Source organism: Diabrotica undecimpunctata, chromosome 6 (assembly GCF_040954645.1).
Source record: "Diabrotica undecimpunctata isolate CICGRU chromosome 6, icDiaUnde3, whole genome shotgun sequence".
Lineage (NCBI taxonomy): Eukaryota > Metazoa > Arthropoda > Insecta > Coleoptera > Chrysomelidae > Diabrotica > Diabrotica undecimpunctata.
The window spans coordinates 93,759,815-93,774,544 of NC_092808.1; the positions used below are offsets into that span (position 1 = coordinate 93,759,815).

Here is a 14,730-nt window from a genome sequence, read left to right on the forward strand (position 1 = left end):
CCTACGATAGAGCTTACGGAGTGGCAACATATGTCCGTTCAAACATAGAAAATGCAGCATTAATCGCCACTTCTACCGAGAACAACATCCACGAGGTAACTGTGAAAATAGGCAATGTCATAATAGCTAACATATACAAACCTCCTGCTATTACCTGGCCTGTCCAAGTTCTTAATCCCTATGAACACCCAGCCATATACGAAGGGGATTTCAACAGCCACCATGAGATGTGGAAATACTCAGACAATGACAGAAATGGCACGTCCCTTGTGGAATGGGCAGAGGAACATGGTGCCCACCTTCTATTCGACGCTAAAGATAGAGGCACTTTCAGATCTGCGGCCTGGAGGAGAGAATATAACCCTGATCTCTGTTTTGTTACCATTGACAACAAAGGCCAACCGCTAGCAGCATCACGAAGGGTTATGCCTGACTTTCCACATAGTCAACATCGCCCCGTCCTAATCAAGATCGGTATCAGCATTCCGATTATAAGATCGTTCCCACGCCCCAGATAAAACTTCAAGAAAGCTAACTGGTCTGCTTTCACCAGTAACCTTGACAAATGCCTAGGATGGATTCCACCAAAGAGCCAGAACTACGGGAGATTAACAGGAGCAATAATCACCTCAGCAAAAGCGACAATCCCTAGAGGATACCGCAAAGAATATATCCCTGGTTGGACAGAACAGAGCGAAAAACTGCATGAAGAATATTGGGAAGATGGAAAGCAGGAGATTGCAGACGAACTACTCCACATCATTGATGCTGCCAGGCGTGAAAAATGGACCCAGACCTAGACTTTCAGAAGTCAAGTCGACAAGCTTGGTCCCTACTGCGGAAACTCGGAAGTAGCAACCCACCCGTTCGCCAAACCAACCTAGTAACTCCATACCAAATAGCTACGCACATAGTGTCAACCTCTAGGGCCCCTCAAAATCGTTTACATACAATTAAAGTTAAAAAAGACCTCAAAACCATAAAATCTAGTCTTGCACACTCAACGGAATATTCCAACCCATTTACGCATGAAGAAATATCGCAAGCCCTAAATGAAATGAAAACAGGAAAAGCGCCGGGTTTCGACGCCATTCACGCTGAGTTCCTCAAACATAGCGGCAGGGAAACGGGAAACGTCCCCCACCAACTCAAAAATGCAAAAATCGTCGCCCCTTTAAAACCAGGGAAAAGTAATAATTCACCGAAAAACTACCGCCCCATCGCACTCTTAAGTATGGTGTGCAAATTGTTCGAAAGACTGTTGTATAATAGAATCAGCAAAACCATATTCCAACACTTACCAGTGGAACAGGCACGATTTCGGCCAAACCGCAGCTGCACAGACCAGGTACTCGCCCTGACCAATTATGTGGAATCAAACTTTCAAAAGCAATTAAAAACAACCGCTGTCTTCATCGATCTATCTGCTGCTTATGACACTGTGTGGCGACAAGGGGCAATATATAAATTAATGCGAATAATCCCATGCAGAAAGACCACTGAGGTTATTAACGCCATGCTATCCAACAGATGTTTTAAAGTTATATTGGGAGACAAGACTAGTACCCAAAGAAAACTGAATAATGGACTTCCACAAGGATCCGTGCTGGCTCCCATGCTTTTCAGCCTCTACATAGCAGACATGCCAGAAACCACATCAAAAAAGTTTGGATACGCAGACGACTGGACGCTTGCCGCAAGTCATAAAGAATTCGAGGTCACTGAACGCATTCTAACAAACGATTTAAATACAATAGGGAATTATTTCCGCAAATGGAGATTGCAACCCAATCCAACTAAGACAGAGGTGTCCTGCTTCCATTTGAACAACAAGATGGCCAATTATCAACCTCAAAGCCATTTTGAGGATAGACTCCTTAACTATAATAAACACCCAAAATACTTAGGTGTTACACTTGACAGAACGCTAAACTTTAAAGAGCATCTTTGCTCGGGAGCACCCGCCTCTAAAAACAGCAAAAAGGCTAGTAGATCAAAACTTTAATGTAACTGAACGGTGGAGACAACAATGGGAGAATAACGCTGCACCATCTAACTGGAACATGCCATGTATTACAAGCAAACCTGAGGGCTTCAACCAACCGAGACGAATTTGGACCATACTCAATAGAATAAGGACGAACTGTGGCAGATGTTCCGGCTCACTTTTTAGATGGAGAAAAATACAATCACCAAATTGCGACTGCGGCGCCGAAAGGCAAACAGTAAAACACATGGTAGAGGAATGCCCGATTAGATCCTATAACGGCAACCCTTCGGATTTCCTGGCTGCTACAAAAGAGTCAATCGAATATATTTATAATCTAGATGTTTGTTTGTAGAATAATATTTTTGTACTTACTGTTGTTTGTAATTTATATATATGTATATATATATATGAACCTGTGATGTAGCCATACGCTAAATAAAAAATAAATAACCACTTATGGCTTTGATTGTGTATTTTTTATTTACCACAAATCCGACGCCAACATTAGAAGACTGTCTCCTATAATGCAATAGGTTTCCCAACCAAAGTACCATTTGTTCTTTAGCTTTTCGCCGTACTTCGGATAATTCAAATATATCCAATTTTATATGCTTCAGCTCGTTTTTAAGTTCCACAAATTTCTCGTCCTCCATCAATGTTCTGGAGTCATATGTTGCTATAAACCATATTCTTTGCCGTTGTCGTTTGTGAAGTTAGTCTGGTCGAGGCTACCTTCACTTCGGGGATTCTTAGCGCTCTCTGTCCTTCTACATCCGAGACTGTGTAGGTGGTATAGCTAAACATTAAAACGTTTGGTCTCATTGTCATTTATGGCTCCATATATTGTTCTAACTAGTTTTCTGTCTAAAATTTTCAGTAGTTTTTTCTAGCTTTAAGTAAGTGTTCTAATCTCTGAAGCCATATGTTAAAACTGGTCTTATCAGAGTTTTATTTATTTTAATTTGTGTACTTCTCGAGATATACCTGGATTTAATTTGTTTTGGTAAACTAAAAGAGAATTAGTTCCTTGATTTCGTTGTTTATATTATATTTCATAATTTCATATAGACAAGGAAGCCAAAAAATTCTTTGAACAGCTTCGATGGTTTGTTCATTTGTAATTAAGTTCTGTATTTGTCATTCTTTGCTGGTACTCCCTTATATTTAGTTTTCTATATGTTTATTACAATGTTTGTTTTTAAGCTTCCTGTAGTTGTGAGAATCCTTCTTTAACTGCAGATACACTTCTCCCAATGGGGTCTATGCGATCTGCATTGCAATGAGTTGGATATTCTTATTAAATATTGTGCCGTTTGTGTTAATTTCGGAAGAGCTTAGAACTTTTCCAGGGATAAATTCAACAGAGTATAAGTGTGTGTCATGAATTATCCAACGCCATTATTTGATGTAATTTTGCGAGACAAGTGTCCACCTAACCGAACTTATTACGTACTAGACTAGACTAGAACTACGTATTTAGTTTTATTGCGTTTGATACTTTGAACTTATTTGATATTCCAAATTATTGCTTGCATTTTAAAATGCGTTCTCTTTACGCTGTCATAAACTGGTTTAAAATCAGCACAGATATATTGGTATTATTATACAGCTCAGATTATTATTTTCCTATTATATTTTCTGCGTAGGATCTTAGTTCGGAAGCGTCGGATGAAAGAGAATATTTTGTAAACTGCATTTAGTAGGGTGATCCTTCTCTAGTTTTTGTTATCCTTATGTTGTAAACTTATGTTGTTTTCCAGATTTTTACTATCAAATAGTATAAATATATAGAGTTTTTATGGCTTTTTTAAAGTTCTGTTACTAAGTTGCCTGTTCTCGGGGATTTATTGTTAGCCAGTTTTTGTATCGTCTACTGATATTCAAAAGTCCTGCCCAGGTGTCCAGTATCTGTTTCTTGTTTGTTAATGCATTTCCGTCTGTGTCTTTACAGTCGGTTGTTTTTAGTTTATACCTTATTATTGGAAAGTTTAATTTTCTATATTTCATTTCTCTATTGACGTCTTCGATATCTTTCAATTGTTTTTTCAGGTATTATTTAAAACGAAAATAATATTTGTTTGATAGATTATTAAGGCAACATTCAGACATAAAAAAGTTTATTTTACAAAACAAATTTAACAAAACAAATTATATTAGTACTTAGAAATATTATAGCGATTCTCATTGTAAATAAATAATTTTCCTGATAATACGTATCTTTGCCATCTTTTTTAAGGGTATATGTTAATCACAGCGAGGCAGACACACCTTAGCACATTAACTGTCATTCCAATTTAGATATAAAGTTTTTATAAACAACTTCTAGCACTTAAAATTGTATGTTGATACTAAATTGTAGATTTTTTATTATTATCATTATCATACATAGATGTATACATAGATGTATACATATCTGTATATATATATATATATATATATATATATATATATATATATATATATATATATATATATATATATATATGCAAAAGTTTACTTTTTCAGCAAAAGACATCGCTTAGATGAATTTAAAGCCCAAAATATATGGCGCAAGAGCAAAATTCATTAAACCTATCGTGTATGAATCGGTATGAATATTATGCTTATTTCCCATTTCAAGTGGATAGCTACACCACAAGTGACATCTACTCTGTTCCATCTGTGTATGAATTTATATAGCCCGAGTCTCTGGCGATACAAGGGTTATGCAGAATTAACGTATTGATACCAATTCATACAGGGAAGGTTTGAAGAATTGTGTTATATATATATATATATATATATATATATATATATATATATATATATATATATATATATATATATATATATATATATATATATATATATATATATACGACTTTATCTCTTTTTTTTTCTCGATGTCTTCTTTCCAGCATTTTCTTTTCCCGTAGAAAAAGCACTTTTCGAAATTGTGTGATTGATTATGTGAACACACCATGTCATATTAATTGATTGGTCCGCATTTCATTTGTGATATTGATTTTTCCAATAATCCATTTCCGTGGCGTTTAGTATTTTGCCATCCGTTATTTGTATAGCCATCCTTCGCACCTATATATCACTATAATATTCTTTATAGTCCACATATTCTCTTTTTGCTCGTGTTTTTTATTATTCTAAACCACAAAACGCCATTTAATATTGATATTAGTTTTTCTGCTTTTATATTTTTTATTTTTTGTTATTTCCATCCCCAAGTATTTGTACGACCTGTGTTTGATTTTCTGGGGCAAATATTGTATTTCTCTATAATATTTTGTATTAAACTAAAGTATACTCTTTTTTATGTACGTCTAATCTTTTTTATTTATTTTGAATCGCTTCCGTAATTTTCCTCACACTGTATCGAGATTAGTCTTGATTAATGTTTCGGGCTTATGTGCCTTATAACACGTTTAACACGGTGTAAATTTTCTTCAACATACCGTATGTATCTAGAGGCAGGAGACATGCAATTGCATGCAAGTTCCTATGCGCTACCTGTGAGAAGACCGATCACCAAATACAGCCTATACATATGAATAGTTTTGAATTTTGAAAGGTGAAGCATTTCTGTAAATTTTGTCTACAAAACACAAAATTAAATTTAATTTTTACCTAATTATGAAACTTCGTTATTTTTATCTATATCCAATATTAATATCGAGATTTGTAACTGTGTAGAATTATTCCTCTTTACGACCTGACTCAACATGCGCAAAATTAAATACGCAACTTTAAAAGTCTTTGCAAAAGTGACGATGATTTTAAAAATTTTGATTACTTGTAACTTTGAGTATAAATTATCTAACGATTCCGTTGTTTTTTGCAGATTATTGAATCTAGCTTGAAGAGTCACTCCAGCTTTACGAGCTATGATTTTTAACCGCGAGAGGGTGTTGTTTGTGAGCAAAAATCCACTTTCGCTTTTTTTGGCCGGCGATATGGATTCCTATCTTTTATTACATAATTGTGGAAATTCTTGCAAATTAGTTTATTGACTTTAAATGACTCATTCACCATTCATATTAAGCTGATCATGATAAAAATGGTAGATTAGGTGAAATCATAAAGAGGAATAATTCTGTGAAGTTACAAATCTCAAAATTTCGGGAAAAACGTGGTTTCCTTCCTCTTTTCAACCCTATAAAGAGGAATCACGCACAAATATGTTTGACAATTTTTATGTCATTACTGTGCTAGTCATAGATGCTCTTGTCTGTTTCTTGTTCTTGTATGTTCTCTAATTTTACGGTTAGATTTTATATGAGCTCTAACAACTAAATGTTCGGACAAACGAAAATTTATTGAAAACGTTCATCTTCACAAACTCGCTTGTTCAATTAAAGAACGAGATTAACAATATAATAAAGTCTATAATTAATAATAAAATATTGAAATGGCTTGGTTTCTATAAACTTTGAATTGAAGTGTTGGCACTAAAATAGACGATTATATTGCACAATATCGTGGAAACTAAACGTTCGGAAATTTCCGAACGTTCCGAATTATCTAGTTACCGCGTATAAAATAAATAATTTTCACATTAACTCATCATAAGTCGCACGTTTCTTAATAGTTAGTTGTAAAAAACCTCTAGCGAAAACCTCTGCTAAAATATTTATTTAAAAATATCCAGAGGAAGTGCGACACATACTAAATTTCGTCAACTGATAATTAAAAAATATTTTCAGAGTAAAAAATATGAGAAATTGCTGAAGAATTAGATCTGGTTAAGTGTACAATTGCAGACGTACTTAAGCATCATCGTGAGAATGGAAGTCTCCAACCTAAAGGCAAACGTTCGGGTAGACCGGTAATTGTGTCTGATGGGGATAGCCGATTACTAATTAAAGTTTGCAAATTAGGCCGTCGAAACACTTTACGAGCTATTACAGCACAATGAAACGCAGAAACCCCGTTTGTATGAAAATGTATCAAGAAGAGCTGTCCCGGATCTTGTCTAGGATCATATTTAGTGGAGAGTCGAAATTTGATATTTGCGTGGGAGACTTTCGAAAACGGGTTATCAGGAGTAAAAAATGAAACATTCCATAAACATTGCCTCAAAAGAACTGTAAAGTTTCCCAAAGGAATTATGATTTGGGGTGCATGCCATCAGCGGGTCTAGGAAGATATGAGTTGGTGGAAGGCACAATTAACGCAGCAAAGTATCAAGAAATTTTGAAAAATAGTCTTATACCAAATGCTCACGATGTCTACTCGAACTTGAATTTTATATTCCAGCAGGACGGTGCTGTATGCCATACAACTAAATCAACTAAAAAATGGTTTGGAGACAATAACATTAAAGTTCTTCGAACAGTCCAGACCTTACTGTTATTGAGACATTGTGGCGTAAGAAGAAACAGAAATTGTGTAATGCCCCCTAGAGAACCGTCGCCTATTTGAAGAGTAATTTAAGTGAATTATTGGATAGTTTTGACCCTGACTTGTGGAAATCCTTAGCACGAACAATGCCAGACAGGATTGCTGTGATTGTAAAGGCGCGTGGCGATGTAATCCCATATTAAAATAGTAATTTCTTGCATTGTCCGAACATTTAGTTGTCAAGATATTATGCCATATTTTCGTTTATTTTACCGCCAACACTGCAATTTAAAGTTTATAGAGACCATTAATGATAGAATTTAATGTATTGTTGATCTCATTCTTTAATTCAATAAGAAAGGTTGTGACGATGCACGCTTTTAAATTTAGTTGTTAGGGGTCGTAGTAAGGTGGTAGATAATTACGTCAATGTCAATTAGTTAAAATACAAAAAATAGATGGCGTAAAAAATAACTATTATGTTTATTAAATACTGTAGTCCTCTCATGATTTATCTCTTATTCTTCACTCATACCTACATTTATATTTTTTTGTTTTTCTTTATTGTATCAATATCACTAAATTAGAATGCTCTCGTCTCATGATCACCAGAGGATGCCAGACAATTACATCCCAGTCATGAACGAGGAAATAAAGGTACTTCTTTACCGATACCAACTCTTATTTGTAGAAGATCTCTTTAGCGAAAAGACGAGGGAATATGGTGAACAACTTACTTCTGTCCTTGCAAAGTCCAAAACAAGCAGATGATATAGGTCTCTGGAAAACATCAATATGTACAAGAGAAGTCATAAAGCATGGCAATTGCTGAAACACCTGAATGGAGATACGTCGAAAAATAAAACAATCTAGAATGTCATTCCGAATGAGATAGCTCACCGACTCCTGCAGAATGGAAAAACTGAAAGAAAAAAGAAGAACTATCGGTTAACACGCTGAGGCTCAGTTGCGGTATATTGAGTCTGAAAACTACGACTTGTCACAACTTCTCCGTTCACAATAGAACAACTAAAGGAAGTCATTAAAAATTATAAAAACGACAAACCACCGGGGATGGATGATATACAGGTGGAACAAATATAAGTATATAACAAATGTTAAGTATGACTAAAATAATTACTTTAGTATGGCTAAAATCATACTAAAACCAGGCAAAAAAACAACAAACCCAAAAAAGTACCGGCCAATCTCCTTGCTTTGCCACACGTACAAGATATTCGAGAGACTGTTGCTCAACCGACTAAGTACCATATCTAAACTAATATTGCTATAAATTGCTAGTCTGATTCAGTTCATTAAAGATGGTTTCGAGTGAGGGCAGATCACTGGAGTTGCCTTGGTAGACTTCACTGCAGCGTACGACACAGTGCAACACAATATTCTTCTACGTATTATGTATCAGATTACGAGGTACCCTATCTTTACAGACATGATTCGCACACGTATTTTGCAGAACCGTAGCTTCTATGTAGAGTTCCAGGGCAGAAGTAGCTGGAGATCGCAAAAGAATGGGCTTACGCAAGGAGGCGTCCTGTCCCAATACTTTTTAACATATATACCAACGGTCAACCACAATTGCAAAATTCAAGAAGCTTCTTATACGCTAATGATTTGGCATTGGCGGTACAGGCGAGGTACATTACAAAATACAGTCAAGAAAATCATCTAAAACGCAACCTAACTAAAACTCAGGTCTCAACTTTCCATCTAAGAAGTCATCATCATCATCATTGGCTTTTACAACTCTTCGTGAGTTTTTGCCGCGTTTACTATTGCCTTCCATTGATTCCGATCCTGTGCTATTCTTTCCCATGGCCTTACTTCCATCTTCTCCAGGTCTTCCCTGACTGCGTCTTTCCACCTTTTTCTAGGCCTTCCTGTCGATCTTCTACCATCTGGTCTTTCCAGAAGAGTAGAAGAAGTCTACATCTAAGAAGTAGAGACGCCAAAAGAAAACTAAGAGTTGTGTGTGAGGTAGTAGAACTAGAACATACTTTCCACCCCAAATACTTAGGAGTTACCCTGAACAGTACTCTCGCACACAAAGCGCACTGCACAAAAACAAACAATAAAGTATCTGCCCGTAACAATATCATACGGAAGTTTACTTGGAGGAAATGGGGGGCCAATCCGTTGATGCTAAGAACCTCAGCCCTGGCCTTACGTTACTCTGCCGCAAAATATGCTTGCCAGGTGTGACAAAATCTGCACATGCTAAGCAAGTAGATACAGCATTAAACGAGACCTGTTTGATAAGATATAATATTTGGTCGGTATAGGCCCTCCGAGTATTAGACGTATTACTGCAGCCAACATCAACAGAAATAAGATGGAAACTAATGAGGTGCATCCACTATACGGGCATCAGCCACCAAGAGAGCGCCTAAAATCTAGAAAGAGTATTCCACATAGCCCGAATCTATTAGACATCCAGTCAAGCATAGCACACATAGATATGTGGAAGGATAAGCTGCGTCCCCTACCAAGGAAGATCTTTGGCCCTGTGCTAGATGAAGCATCAGAACAATATATAATAAGAACTAACAGAGCTCATAAGATAAGAACTAACAAAGAACATCATAAAAGAAATAAAGTCCAGAAGACTCCAATGGGCAGGACACCTCAGAAGACATTCTGACCAACGAACAGTAAGACTGGTGTGGGAGGAAGTCCCAACTGGAAGGAGACCACGCGGACGCCCTCATCACCGGTGGCGAGATAATATAGCAGGAGACCTAAGCACTATGAGCGTGGAGAATTGGATGGAGGTTGCTCAAGACAGAAAACAGTAGAGGCATGTTGTCGAGTCGGCTAAAACCCACGAAGGGTTGTAACGACACGGAGTAAGTAAGTAAGTGAGTATATAAACTAATTTCTAATTGATGTAAGGACGCTTGTGACACCAAATACTTAAAACTAAATTAGAACATTACACATATTAGTTTTTCCTCGTAAATCTGTTGCAAGTTATCTAGTTTGTAGTTTTGATTTTCGCACAGCTATGAAGTATTGTCGGGATATTAGAGACTGTAGGGATTGACAAAATAATGAAAATTTAACGTTATTCTTATTACTAATTTATCTTTATCTATTCCGAGATACCTAATGAAAACGACAGAAAATTGTGCATTTTAATAAATAACCTTAATTATAATGAATAAAGTATAAAATATTCATAATGATTCAAAAATATATCACTATAAATTTATATTTATGTTTTTAAGAATATGACGGATGTTAAATAAATTATCCCTAAATGACTTATCCGTTCTGTTTAAAGAGAAATGATCACTATACAGTACCTGATGGTTCTCCAACTCATTTTTGAGTCTTTAAAGGCTCTATGAATTTATAAAATTAAATCTGTGAGAATAATTTGAAGTTTAAGTAGAATTTTCGTAGGTAGAAATAAAAAATATTTCCTTATTAATAGCATTTTTGGGTTTGTCTATATTACACGAGATTTGTGATATTAGTAAAAATACATATCGCACCTCTGTAAACAGTATTAATACTGTCATTTGCGATCCCTAAATTAACGGTCCATTGATATACTAGTATTCAATGTTATCTAATGTAAACTATTGTCTTTTTTTAAGTTCTAAACTAATGAAGTGTAATAGACGTGAAAGGAAACAATATTATAATAATCCTATATTTAAGAAAAACATAGATAGCTTATAAAACTCTAGTTGTATAAATTGGAATGACAAAATTTTTCAATTACTTTAAACAATCGTACACTGATACCAACATCATCATTACTAGATCCGGTACACAAGCGCAGCATTAAATGCTCTGTAACTCTCTTAAAATTAAGATGAAAAGAGATCAACATAACTATGTTAAATCATCATTTAAATGCAATGGCACACAAGACTGCTAGACTGCTACTGAATTAATGGAATTTTCAGAACTATTTGTTGGAGGCGTTTCTAACGTAGCTATCTTTTGTTGCAAATTTTGAACCTAAAAGAAAGATAAATATTAAGGACTAGTATTATAAAATATACAACATTGACCTATTAAAGGTCAATTAATAATTTTGTAAAATATTTATAAAACCAAATAGAGAAATATTGTAGTTGAAATATATAAATAGTAATATTTTGTTGACGAAAATTTCACATTATATTAACCAAACTGGCTTATATCCATAAATAATTAATATTTTCGGTATAAAGAAAGGTAAACACAGTATTTTTAAGTCTAAAATAATTTTAAAATCATTCTTCTAATATATATCCAAAACGACGTCTCATGTAGAAGTGAGAAAGATGTAAATTCTATTAATCTTACTCACCGACAAAATTAGTGTAAACTGTAATAAAAATTATCAATGAGCGAAATCCTAAATTCGTACACTATGTCTTTTACGATTCTCTGGTTTTTTTGGGTTGCAAAATTATTGATAATTTTTTCATTAAAGTGGTTAATGTTTTTTTACTGATTTTATAAGTTTAGCGTTTGCATAGCAAGACGACAGTTGTAGAAACCGTACATATTTTTAATAATTAAATATTATGTTTATATCGGGTTAAGCCACAACTGATTGCAATGAAAATTAAATTGTTAATAAGGTTTGACATTTTAAATGCCACTGCGGAATCCGTTTTCAAAAAAGATATTTAAAAAATTGTGATAACCCAACTTAAAATCTTGTTGGTTATCAATTTCGCACAATTTTTTATATAATCTTGTTTGAAAACGATTCCGGAATGGAAATCGAAACGTCAAAGTTATTAACAATGTAATTTTCATTACAATCAATTGTGGCTTAACCTCATATAAACATAATAGTTCATTTAGGCATGCCAAAAAACTTTGCATGATTGCAAACAAGTGCTATAAATTCGCTGCACCTTTATTATTGTGAAAATGTTCTCTGTTACGTACAATTTAGTTTTAAGTTAAATAATTTATATTAAGATATCCCATTTCACCAAATTAAAAATATATTCGAAAATCTTGTTTGTAGTATTTAAATTTATCTGTATAAAATAACTGAAACGCTATGAAGTTATTAATATTTTAAATTTTTATGTCACACCTCCAAGTGAAACTTGTTCTTTCAAATCTTGTCCGTGTTTTGTCGTTCTCTGAATCAAAACTTAATTTTTAAAAATTGAATAACAATTCTTTTTTTTTTCAGTGCCATATTAGGTCTAACTAAATCTTGCTAACGTTGGCAATTATATTGGCGCGTTTTCCGCAGTTTTCTGGATAAAAGAGTTGTTCGGAACTAACGAATCATGAACTTCTGTCCAATTATGAATGTTCTTTAGCCATGGCTCCTTTCATTATAAGCTGAACGATTTTATATCGGTCTTCTCTCTAGGTACATTTTCTTTACGCAAAATTTTTTTTTGTATCCATAAAATTCTCAGCATCCGTCTGTATATATACATCTCAAAGGCATTATATTCTTTTTTTGTTTCAGAGTCCATTGTCCAACTTTCACAGCCATATAGCAAAGCAGAAAAACGTAACATCTGATCATTCGGATCCTGAGCTCTAGATCTCTAAAGATCTGATCTTGTAAAACATGTTTTCATATTTATGAGTGTACCTGATGCTGTCTATGCTGGTTCCGTTAATCTTGATTCCACCTTGGACCTCGTCTAATGCTTCTCTGAATATAAATTCCGAATACAGATTAAATATTAGCGGTGATAAGACGCAATCTTGTCGGAATCCTCTTTGGATTCGTATATCTTCGGATGTTGTGTGCTCTATTTCAATTGCCGTTGGGACCAATACAGTTCTGAAATAATTCGCAAGTCGTGTTCGTCAATTCCAGTTGTTCTCAAAATTTCGAACATCTTTTGATAATTATCGCAGTCAAATGCTTTTTGATAATTAATAAAACATACATTTAAGCCAAAAAATCTTCTCGTGTTCCCAATTCTTTTCGAAATCCGAATTGAGTGTCACTCATCTGAAATTCACACTTTTTGTAAATTCGTGTATGGATAATTCTAAGACAAGTTTTTAGGACATGAGGCATTCGATAGTCATTGTGATAGCACTGGATTTTTTTTGTAATGTTACAAATGTTGATTTTAGTCACTCTGATAGTATTTTATATTAAATAGTGCTGTTATTAAGTCTAGACTTTTACTTTGATTGTATGCAATTAATTTAAATATTTCGACATTAATATTATCTCGACCGGTGTATATATTCTGTGTCTGAATGTATTTTTTCCATCTCTAGTTTGTCTTCTGTGCCTATAATTATTTCGTTATTATTATTTCTTAATATTGTTTCTTGGTCTATTTCTGTGTCTAAGAATTATTTCTTTCACTTTTTTATGGACATTAAAGGTATCGTATATTTCCTGAAGTTGTTCAATTGTTAGGCATTTTGTTAACATCCAGTTTTTTTAGCTTCACTGCACGTTTTTCTAATGATTTTATTGATTCATTTGTATTCTATTGGGTTTGTTTTATGTTTTAATCTTACGTCCATTAGGCCCATAATCTCTGGCGTTATCCATTCTTGTTTTCTGTTTTTTTTGTTTGTAAACCAGATGTATTCTTGTTGTATCTATGTTATTTTCGTTTTTAGAGCCGTCCATGTTACTCAACGTCTATCTGTACCAAGTTCTCCATCGTTTCTATTTCTTTCTCAACATTGATACTATTTTCGTTTCCTTTCAGGGTTCTTCAATTGGGAGATGTCCATTTTTCTTGTCACTTTTTCAGTTTCAGAAATCTTTTTAGTCTAAAATATATTACAACAATAATCTACGAGAATTCCCTAGATATAATTCTTATGTGAACAGTTTTAAATAATTCACACGCAGTATTTGCTCTATTTAATAATGCTTCGCTAATCTGCATAGCTGTCCAGGGTGTTCGAAGTATTCTTCTATGCAACCAAACCCCGAACACTTCTAGGCGATTCATCGAATCAGTCAGCAGATTCCAGGTGTTCGTGTCAGAAGAGAACAACACACAGCAAAAGTAACAGTCGATCATACTTTGACGCAATTTTAGGTTTAAGAAAAATACGTTATTCTTCATTCTGCTCACGAAATTTGGACTTCTTCTTGTCTTGGAGGAGAGTAGAAAAAAAGACCAAATTGTTGAAGATAAGGAGACGAGATGGTAAAGAACAACGGAGAGAAAGACTAATTGACGTAGGGCGCCTGTTCCACTGGTTGACCAGCACCCAGTAATAGACCAAAGATAACTCTATAGCTAAAAATAAGATGCCTGTAAACCTTAACGTCTATGTAATAAGTTTCGTGTAGTGTTTTAACCTTCGGCTAGTAGATGGTGCCGTATAACCACTACTTTATTTGTATAGAGGGCGCCGAGAGACGTAATAAATTGACTTGTCAATTTTCAGTTACGGTGTGTGATTTAGTAATAAGCATG

At 34.5% G+C, this 14,730-nt stretch overlaps 1 protein-coding gene and 1 long non-coding RNA gene across 4 annotated transcripts in view; both read right to left on the reverse strand.

Annotated features, from left to right (window-relative positions):
* Positions 1–4,090: 4,090 nt before the first annotated feature.
* LOC140443569 (uncharacterized) overlaps positions 4,091–14,730 on the reverse strand; it is a 365,838-nt gene continuing 355,198 nt past the window's right edge. Inside the window, exon 2 of the long non-coding RNA XR_011951236.1 lies at positions 4,091–5,839. This is a non-coding gene — a long non-coding RNA (uncharacterized lncRNA). The remainder of the gene's footprint in view (positions 5,840–14,730) is intronic.
* The window catches only part of LOC140443566 (colorectal mutant cancer protein), a 315,102-nt gene continuing 304,462 nt past the window's right edge, over positions 4,091–14,730 (reverse strand). For all 3 annotated transcript variants that reach the window (XM_072534899.1, XM_072534898.1, XM_072534897.1), the window contains exon 14: positions 4,091–11,314. In XM_072534899.1, coding sequence (XP_072391000.1) covers positions 11,228–11,314 — 87 coding nt within the window. In that variant the 3' untranslated portion in view covers positions 4,091–11,227. The remainder of the gene's footprint in view (positions 11,315–14,730) is intronic.